The sequence below is a fragment of the Piliocolobus tephrosceles genome, unplaced genomic scaffold (assembly GCF_002776525.5).
Source record: "Piliocolobus tephrosceles isolate RC106 unplaced genomic scaffold, ASM277652v3 unscaffolded_42220, whole genome shotgun sequence".
Lineage (NCBI taxonomy): Eukaryota > Metazoa > Chordata > Mammalia > Primates > Cercopithecidae > Piliocolobus > Piliocolobus tephrosceles.
The window spans coordinates 5,699-16,209 of NW_022326778.1; the positions used below are offsets into that span (position 1 = coordinate 5,699).

Genomic DNA, 10,511 nt, shown 5'->3' on the forward strand with positions numbered 1-10,511 from the left:
TACCAGGACTCTGCTTTACATCCATTGAAAAGCAGGAAGTAATACAGTAAAACTTTGCCTGGCTAGAGGCATTGGAAGAATGGAGTGTTCTGGTTGAATTATATTAACTTGGAAGAATGAAGGTGAAAACAATTCAAAACTTTAATTTCCTGTTGAATGCAATGTGAAAATATAGGCAGTGATTCCACTTTTCTTCTCTAGTAAGTTTGGACATTCAGATCTACTTGGTCTTTTATCATAGAACTCTTAGTGTGCCTGAGTCTTACATTGTGAAGATCCTTTTCTAAAACCTTAGATGTAAGAGGATATAAATGATACTGGATGAGATCAGGCTGGATGAGAACTGATACTTGTACTTTTCAGATGAAATCTCTGATTGCCATTCGCTTTCTATTTGAACTCGTAAAAATAAAACACATTGGCTAGGGGGTGGAAGTAGGAAGGAGATTTATGTCTTTTAATTGCATGTCATTGTTTCATATCGAGACAGAACATATAGTATCTCTGGCTTTGGACCTACAGAAGGAAACACATTTTTCTACCTGCTGTATGCCAGCGGTTCCCGAACACCTGAAGGGCTTATTGCAGCATGGATTGCTGGGCCCTACTCCAGAGTTTCTGATTCATCAGGTCTAGGGAGGGGCCTGAGAATTTACATCTATAAGACATTCCCAGGTGCTCCTGGTCCAGAGACTATATTTTTGAGAACCAGTCTTATCTACTAACTGTAAATTGTAGAACTTTAGAAAAAAGCTTAGTTTGGTCTGGGATAAGAAGCACACAGGGAATGGAGCAAATCATGAAAAAGTCAACCCTTGATCCCAGGTAGCAAGCACGACACAGTGACAGAACACAATTCTTGGTTTTCATGATTGCAAGTCATAGCCAAGTATCGAGTGAGAAATGCAGTTTCATTTGCAGGGCTTAGAGAGGCCAGGTGATTCTAGAAAAATAGGATTTAGTGATTAACCTCATGAGAGTGGGAGTTAGTTATGTCCTTTTTCTCTCCCCCATCACTTAGCATTTAGCCTTACTTTAGAGGGTCCTATATTTGTTTTAAACTTGTAAAGAACTTTGAGTGCTTATTAAATGGAAAGCTTTCCGTGTGTGCGTGTGTGTGTGCGTGTGTGTATGTAGGTATGTATTTAGAGACAGAGTCTTGTTCTGTAGCCCAGGCTGAAGTGTAGTGGCACGATTTTGGCTCACTGCAACCTCTGCCTCCCAGGTTCAAGGGATTCTCCTGCCTCAGCCTCCCAAGTAGCTGGGATTACAGGCACCTGCCACCATGCCCAGCTAGTTTTGTATTTTTAATAGAGACAGGGTTTCATCATGTTGGCCAAGCTGGTCTTGAACTCCTGAACCCAAGTTACCCACCCACCCCAGCATCCCAAAGTGCTGGGATTACAGGCATGAGCCGCCACACCTGGCTCAAAAGCTTTGTGCTTCTAAAGATATTAGACATGTTTCTTGTTTTCTTTTTTTTTGTTTTTTGTTTTTTGTTGTTTTTTTTTTTAAAAAAAAACAAAAACCCCTTAACAATGATGTAGGAGAATAAGAGAAAGTTTTTTCAAAAAAGAGAAATCATTGTGATTATTTATCTTAGTGGAATGTTGGATAATATAGTCTGCTTTATCAATCATCAAGCACACTATAAAATTTCCATTTTAAAAGGATTTGTACCTCAATTGAGGTAATAAAGTTTTAAAGTTTTTAAAGTGAAAGCCAGCCCCACCCCTCTCCTGGCGTGGGCGGGGACAGCAGTTGCATGGGTGGCTGTCCTTGTGACATCAGAGGTCCGTCATGACACGCTGCTGTCTGGCCACGCCTCCTTTCCCTTGCATCTTTCTCACTGACCAATAGGCTTGAAGCATTAAGGCCACGCCCCTATTCTGCATTCTAGTGTGGCCCTGGTTACACTTCCTCTGGCTCAGTCACACAGCTACCTGGAAGGTGACTGGACGTGTACAGTTGTCCTCGCCTGGATTGTGCTGATGTGGCCCCAACCCCACCGCCCTACCCATCCCATGAGGTCCGAAGAAACCCCACTGATCAAATTGGCCAAGGCCAAGGAAAAGGTAAAATGCACCAGGTTGCGGCACCCCAACCCAGCCCCAGGTGCCCTCTGACAGTCAAGCTGCTGCCAGAGTCTGTGCCACTGCTGAGGCACATCAGGCTGGGACCACCCCCACCCAGTGCCTCTGGGCTCCCCACACCCAAATCTTGTGAGCCAGCCCAACCCCCTTGTGAGTCCTGCCCCTGCCCTCACCAGTCACCCCAGGGTGACTTTGAGCTGGTGACTCCCAGGGCTTCCCACTCCATACTCTGCCCTTACCTCCTGCTACCCCAAACCCGACCTCCTTGGGCTCTTTGGGCTCACGTCTCCAAGGACCTGGGTGCCCCAGAACCTGCCCCCACCAGTTGCCCCATGGTCACTTTGGACAGGTGACTCCTGGGGCTTCCTGCTCCATACTCGGCCCTCACCTCTCGCCACCCAAAGCCTGACCTCCCTGGGCTCTTTGGGCTTGCATCTCCAAGGACCTGGGTCCCAATCCTGTGACTCCCCCTCCCCAGTCTCAAAGCAGCAACTTGGACATTGCACTCACATGTCCTCCCCACCACTCCACTGAGGAGTGGAATGTAGTGATGTCACAGTCCCTCTAGGAACTGTCATTACTGCCACGAGACTGGTCTTTGGTCTTAGGACCCAGTCCCCTGAGTGTTCTTGCCCATTTCTGGTTCCTCTGGTTATAGCACAGGTTTCCAGCTGGAAGGGGATTGGGGACTGTGGGACCTAGGAGAGACAGGTTTCAGGCTGCCTTACTTCCTTAACACAGACACTGACAGTGTGAAAAGCCGACACCTCCCCCATGAGCTCAACACATTGACAGTGTCCCTGGGTGGCAATGGGAGAACGGGTTGGGTTTGGTTTTCTCCCAGGCTTCTACTCTCCAGAGAGACTCGAACATTGTTTCTGAGTTCCCCACCTCAGATTTGAATTCTGCATTGTTCTGGGACCAGAGTGCCCCTCAGTCAGTGGTTTCTGGAGTGAGATCTGCTTATCTTCTGTGGAACAGATCTTGGGAAACTGAACTTGACAGCTTGAATATTCCTCATCTCATCTCCACCTGGGGTACTTTGAGTGCCACAGGATAAATACAGGGTATCTTTCTGAAACATCAGTTTCCTTTGAGTCTACTGAGAGACAAAACATTACTGTACTTAGGGGTGACAGTCAGATAAATTTATAAGAATATATAAGACTTCTCTCTGAAATGAGGGTTGGGTTGTCCTCTTTCTGTTAAAAGAGAAATTCCCAGATTTCACAGAAAGGCTGCCTTCTGCCATTAGGATACATTAATACAAATTTTGAGAGGTAGTGGTGCCGTTCTTCACACTAACAGACATGTGAGGATGTATGACTCGAAACCACACAGTGTACAGTTCCTGCCCACTTAATATTTGCTTTTCTACCTCTGCCTCCGGTTTTGGTCCCTGGCAGCTGCCGAGTTGTGGCAAAATCCCAGAGCTCAGAGCCAGAAGACTGAGTTGAAGTTCCATTATTGCCTTTTGTTCAGCCATGCTATCAATCCCTCTCAGTCACTAAGTGATTGTGACAACACTTCCTACAGTTGTTGGTGGCATGAAATCAGATGGTGTATAAGAGTATTTTGTATAAACTGTAAAGCAGAATGTGACTGTAGGAGCTTGTAGTTCTCATGAGTATCACTGCTCTTCCTTTCCACAGTTGAGAGACTCTCATCCCCAGGCCAACCCTCGTGTTGGTCCAGGAGCAAGCGACACCAAAAAGAAGAACATAAATAATGGCGCTAACCCTGAGACAACCACTTCTAGTGGTTGCCACTCACCTGAGGATGTGAGTCTTGGCTGGCCAGGCTCCTGGGGACAGAGGGCCCAAGGGGTGGTGGAGGGTAATTGTTAAGATTGTGGAAGATCTCCCAGGCACTGGTTAAGAATTCTGGGTTTGAATCCTCTCCATCTGCTGCAGATATGATATAAGGCAAATTCCTCGAGCTCTTTGGGCCTCTTTTTTCACATCTGTAAAATAGGAGTGGTGTATGAGATTTGTCATTGCTGTTTTTATGTTAATCCCTAGTCCACGGCCTGCTGTAAAGTCTCCTTCTCGGGCTTGCGTTTCCTGAGGTAGAGTTAGAGAGTATCAGAGGTTTCTGTTAGCTCTGAGAGTCTGAGAGTTAAAGGCCCACTAGAATGGAAACCTCGGTGCCAAGGGCTCCTGTCTGCCTTTTCCGTCCTATATCCTCACTGTGAAGAACCGTCCCTGGCCCGTATGTGCTCAGTCAATGTTTGTTGAATGAATGCACCTTTCTAAATCACAAGCTGGCAGAAGGGTGGGCTTTTCTCACACTCCGTCTCTGAAGGTTTCTGTGACTGTCTTTTCGAGAGAATCTAGTTTCGGACTTTCAGTTCTGGGGCTGTGGGCAAAAACCAACCAAGACCCAAATCCTTTTTCTTTGGGAGTGGAGGAGAGTTTACCAGCTGGTGTTCCCATTGGGTCTAAGAACTTTACCTTTAAAATCCATCCCTGGCCCCTGCCTACCGCTTCCTGGCATGGGGAATAGAGTCGAGGGGGCCACCCTCAGTCACCTTCCTTTCACTCTTCCCCACAGAAACAACAGAACCGAGCTCAGCTGGAAGAAGTAACGTGATTTCTTTGTTTACTCACGACATGACTGCTGGGTTTGGAGGGCACTCAGATGTAGAGGCCCCAGTCTCATCTTGCCCACACCCAGCCTGGGAAGAAGGCTCACCCTTCAGATTCCACCCCATCCCCACAGGGTTCCTGCTAACCTGGTCCCATGGGTGGGCCTGTCCTGGGGCAGTGGTGCCATTCTGGGGGCATGTCCCTTGCTGTGCCATCTCTGCCTCCCCCTGGTAAGAGCTCTGTCTTCCTCTTTCTGTAGGAAAAGAAGGCAAGACACCAACCTCAGGATGCCCGAAGGAGGGAGCTAGAGGTGAGTGGAGGGTGGAGAAGGTTTCTTTGCTTCTCTTCCAGCACTTGCTTGTCTTTTCTCCCAAAGGCCCAGGCTCATACCACACAAATCCTTACATTTCAGCAAACGGAGCTTCAGGCGGCACTGTATGACAGCCAGCATGCTGTCCAGCAGCTGCAAGGTGGGCATCCGGCACCCTGTCATCTTAAAACCTGGCACTTTGACAAGCCTTTAGGGGGAGTCCTTTGGGCCGCATCTGAATGTCTCTCATTCCAGGAGAGACCAGGGATCTGGTGTGCCGCCTCCATGAATCATGGAAGTTTGCCGGAGAATTAGAGCGGGCCCTCTCTGCTGTCACTACACAGAAGAGGCAGGCAGACAGGGTGAGTCCAACCACCTGCCCCGTCCCCTGGGAGCGCGGCTTCGCAGATGGAGGAGTGAGCCTAAAAGTCCCTTCTGTCGGATGGAGTGTCCTGCTCAGAAGACAGCGTGGCCATTTCTTGCTGCTTTTGTGTGTGGTGGTTAGAGGCTGATGGGGGCTGAGTCGGCTGCTGTGGGTGAGTTGGGGGGTGCTGTGGGGAGCGAGCACTGGACATAGAGCTCGCAGGCCAAGTGCCCACCCTGCCCATACTTGACTGTGGCCTTGGCCAAGTCCTAAGTGGCGGTTAGGGTACTTGTACCATAAAGGTACAGAAGAGTAGCTTGAGTATGTTATTATTTGTGTTGAGAGAGGGAGCCTGTGTGTGTGTGTGTGTGTGTTATGGTAATATACAATAAACATGTTTGTAAGGATTCATAAACATCTCAGGAGAGAGGAACAGTGTTGGGGGGGAGATATTTCCCTTCTGTACTTTCTGAGTTTTGGACTATTCGAATGTATCATCTTTTCAAAATGTCAACAAAGGATTAATGTCCTCCTTCTTACCTGTGCCCCTACCCCCAGTGAAAGAATGGGCTTAGAGAATCAGATATACCTGGGTGTTGAAACCCCAGCTCTAAGTGGTCTTAGGCAAGCACTTAACCCTTAATACCCCATGTTTTTCATCTACACGATAGAGGTAATAATGGGAACCGTGTCCTGTGGAGGCTGTGAGGATTAAATGGGACTGTTAGTTTAGTGCTTCACCAGTGCCTGGTGAAGCACTCAGCAAAGGTTCCAACAGTGGTAGTAATAACAGTAACAACAACAGCAGTATTATCTGATGTCTCTGGATCCCTGTTAGCCAGCCATGAATTCAGTCTCTTTCCCTGTCCCTTCCACCTTTACTGAGTTCTTTGAAAAACAAATGAGGGCCGGGTGCTCTGGCTCATGCCTGTAATGCCAGCACTTTGGGAGGCCAAGGCGGGCGGATCACCTGAGGTCGGGAGTTCAAGACTAGACTGACTGACCTGGAGAAACCCCATCTCTACTAAAAATACAAAGTTAGCCGGCTGTGGTGGTACATGCCTGTAATCCCAGCTAATTGGGAGGCTGAGGCAGGAGAATCGTTTGAACCCGGGAGGCGGAGGTTGTGGTCAGCTGAGATTGCGCCACCGCACTCCAGTCAGGGCAACAAGAGTGAAACTCTGCCTGAAGAAAAAAAAAAGTAAGAAAGAAAGAAAGAAACAAAACAAAAAAGAAAAACAAATGAGACTGTGGGCTTGGAAGTGCCTTGAGAGCATGTCAGGTGTGACTAGGAGTGGGGAGTGGTGTGTGGAGGAGTCAATGTGGCTGCTGTTCCTGGTCGGCTAGCCGCTCCTCTGCCTGCTCTATCCTGACTTCACCTTTCTCTATTTGCAGTACATTGAGGAGTTAATGAAGGAGAGGGACGCCCTGAGTCTGGAACTGTACAGGAACACGTAGGTTGGGGGAATGTGGGATGGGAGGTCTGGGGGCTCTTAGCCTGGGGGGTGTGCTGGGAGGTGGGGGGTACAGGTGGGCATGGTGAGAGGCTCATACAGGTTTTCATGTGTGCACAGGCAAGGTCTAGTGCCGGCTGTGCCACTGACTCACGGGGTAGCCTCAGGCAACTCATATCTTCTCTCTGGCCTGCCACCTGGGACTTTTAATTCCTGGGGTCCCATCCAATGCCACGGTTCTGTGGTTGTGGGGTGAAAGCAGAGGGTTGGTCACCAAAGCGTTCCTTTCTGTTCTTCGTTCATTCCTTTCTCTACTGTCTCTGGCCATAGCATAATCGATGAGGAGCTGAAGGAGAAAAATATCAAATTAGAAGAAAAAGTTCGACTTCAAGAGACTCAAAAGTCTGAGATCCAGCTCAACATAAAGGAGCTAGAAAGAAAGGTGGAGAGGGCCAAGCCCCTGCTGCCACAGGCAAGCGGTTGCAGCCCCGGGGGTTGTGGGATCCCCATCCGGCCGGGACCATGGTCTAGGGATCATGCAGGGTATGGGGAGGCTCCAGTCAAGAGCTAGAAAATTGGGGTCCTTGTTCTGGTCCCACCATAGAATCCTCCAGAGTGTGCTAAAAATCTACAAAGTGGGGCCCTGCCTGGAGAATCAGAATCTCAAGAGTTAGAGCTTAAAAATATATATTTTAAAGGATCATGGGTGAAAACCATTGTTTTATAGATTACATTTATATGGGTAGCTTATGAGTCTGTTTCCTTCTGAGGTTCAAACCAACACTTTCACTATTCCAGCAGCAGCTGCAGGAGGAGGCTGACCACCTGGGTAAGGAGCTTCAGAGTGTGTCAGCAAAGCTCCAAGCCCAGGTGGAAGAGAACAAGTTGTGGAACCGCCTGTACCAGCAACAGGAAGAGAAGATGTGGAGGCAGGAGGAGAGGATACGGGAGCAGAAGAAGAGGCAGGAGGAGAAGATGTGGAGGCAGGAGGAGAAGATACACGAGCAGGAAGAGAAGATACACGAGCAGGAAGAGAAGATACGGGAGCAGGAAGAGAAGATGTGGAGGCAGGAGCAGAAGATACAGGAGCAGGAGGAGAAGATACAGGAGCAGGAGGAGAATATGCACGAGCAGGAGGAGAATATACGAGAGCAGGAGAAGAAGAGGCAGGAGCAGGAGGAGAAGATACGGGAGCAGAAGGAGATGATGTGGGAGCAGGATGAGATGATGCGGGAGCAAGAGGAGGAGAAGATGTGTGAGCAGGAGAAGAAGATACGGGAGCAGGAGAAGAAGATGCGGGAGCAGGAGGAGAAGATGTGGAGGCAGGAGGAGAAGATACGGGAGCAGGAGAAGAAGATCTGGGAGAAGGAGGAGAAGATGTGGGAGAAGGAGGAGAAGATGTGGGAGCAGGAGGAGAAGATGTGGTGGCAGGAGAAGAAGCTATGGGAGCAGGAAGAGAAGATGTGGAGGCAGGAGGAGAAGATGCGGGAGCAGGAGAAGAAGATCTGGGAGAAGGAGGAGATGATGCAGGAGCAGGAGGAGAAGATACGGGAGCAGGAGGAGAAGATCTGGGAGAAGGAGGAGATGATGCGGGAGCAGGAAATGAGGCTGTGGCAGCAGGAGGAGAAGATGCAGGAGCAGGAGGTGAGGCTGCAGGAATAGGAGGAGAGGCTGGGGGAGCTGGGGCAGAAGGCTGAGAGCTCTGGGGGAGCAGGCGGAGGTGGTTGCAAAACCCTGGAGATCATACAGAGCGACCTCACCACAACTTAGCAGATGGCTCCCTCTGCTTTTCCACCAGTCTGTGTCCTACAGTTTAAATGGGAAGAAGGGTGTGAGATTTGAGGCTGGGGAGGGAGGCATGGGCCTCTAGTCAAGGGAGGCAGTCACTTAGGCCTGGAGGAAGCGGCCAGGTGCCAGGGGCCTGGGCAGATAACAGGGCCTCACTGTGCCCTTGCCACCCTGTTTATGGGCCCAGAATCTGGAAGCCAGCCACTACCTACCCTGGTGCCTATCCTGCAGGTGGAGTTGAAGAGCCAATAGCCTCAGAGTCTGCAGCAGCAGTGAGACCGTGACCTGGGTCACCTGCAGCAGTACGTCGCCGCCTGTCAGCAGCTGGCCTCTGAGAAGGAGGCTCTGCCCAGCTGCAGCAGCAGGAAGCTCAGGGCAAAGTGGTGGTCGAGATGGCCCACCAATAGTTGCAGGAGACCCAGTTGAGGGAGTTGATGAGGGTGGGGCCCTCAGGCGACCTGGCAGCCTCTATGGCTTCTCACTCTCTTTCCTGGCCCCTTAGGAGCATCTGAAAGCTGCCATCTACCGAGCAGATGACAAGAAGGCAAAAACAATCTAAAAGCCGGCAGCAAGGCCTGGAGAAGAGTCAGCCGCCATTTAGAATATAGTCTGAGCACAAACCTGAAAAAAAAAAATTATTTATTTTAAATTGTGGCAAAATACTGGTCAGGCGCGGTGGCTCATGCCAGTAATCCCAGCAATTTGGGAGACTGAGGTGAATGGACCACCTGAGGTCAGGAGTTACAGACCAGCCGGGCCAATACAAAAATTAGCCGGGCATGGTGGCACATGCCTGTAATCCCAGCTACTTGGGAGGCTGAGGCAGGAGAATCGCTCGAACCTGGGAGGCAGAGGTTGCAGTGAGCTGAGATCGTGCCACTGCACTCAAGCCTGGGTGACAGAGCGAGACTCCTTCTCCAAAAAAAAAAAAAAAGTTTCTTCCTTATCTTCCTTACATGTATGTTTCTATTGGTTTTTTTCTTGTTCTTTCTCATTTAGTCTTGTCTTTTCTTACGGCATTCCTAGTAAACTTTTATCTGCCTCCAGAGAGTATTGACTTTGACTTCATGGCACACAATTGGAGTAAGTGCAGATCACCTTCATCTAGTTTGGGACTAAGCTGGTTCAAAGCAGGTTTTAGTTTTTGTGACGGCTGGTCTATTTTTTACTCATTTGGACTCCTAGGGGTGACCCTTCTAGGGTCCCCACCAAGGTCCCATCTCCTTACTGGGACCCAAATTCTCATTAGGTCATTTCAGCCCTGTGAGTGCCAAACATTGAGCTAGGCTCTCCAGCCTCTTAACCACCACTTCAGACTCAGTTTCTTAGCCTCTTAGCCCTCTACTGTTCACCAATCACCAAATGTCAGAAAAGCACTACAGACTGTCAAGGTCACCTCCTTGGCCTGGTCACTCAAGTCCTGACTGAGGTCTCCAATTACCTTCAAACAGTTGTTTTTGGTGGGGGGCACATTTTTGTCCAGTTTCTGTAACTGCTTTTGTGGGGAGGCTAATCTATAACAAGCTACTCTGCCTTCAGTGAAAGTTGAAAACCTTCATCTGTCTTTTTTTTTTTTTTTCTTTTGAGATGGAGTCTTGCTCTGTTGCCCAGGCTCCAGTACAGTGGCGTGATCTCTGCTCACTGTGACCGCTGCCTCCTGGGTTCAAGCAATTCTCCTGCCTCAGCCTCCCGAGTAGCTGGGACTACAGGCCTGTGCCCCCATACCTGGCTAATTTTTGTATTTTTAATAGAGACAGGATTTCACCATGTTTTCCAGGCTGGTCTGGAGCTCCTGACTCAGGCTATCTACCCGCCTCGGCCTCCCAAAGTGCTGGGATTACAGGCGTGAGCCACTGCATCCAGCCCATCTGTCTTTTAAAAAATGTTTTTAATTTGAGGTATAATTTATCTTCA

The 10,511-nt window shown here is 49.2% G+C and overlaps 1 protein-coding gene across 1 annotated transcript; it reads left to right on the top strand.

Annotated features, from left to right (window-relative positions):
• Positions 1-1,887: 1,887 nt before the first annotated feature.
• On the top strand, positions 1,888-8,471 carry LOC113223651 (golgin subfamily A member 6-like protein 6). Its single transcript, XM_026453047.2, has 8 exons — positions 1,888-2,075; positions 3,746-3,874; positions 4,941-4,991; positions 5,058-5,151; positions 5,247-5,353; positions 6,751-6,809; positions 7,140-7,281; positions 7,608-8,471. The coding sequence occupies exons 1-8, from the start codon at positions 1,992-1,994 to the stop codon at positions 8,469-8,471; spliced, it is 1,530 nt and encodes a 509-aa protein (XP_026308832.1). The 5' UTR covers positions 1,888-1,991.
• Positions 8,472-10,511: the final 2,040 nt, after the last annotated feature.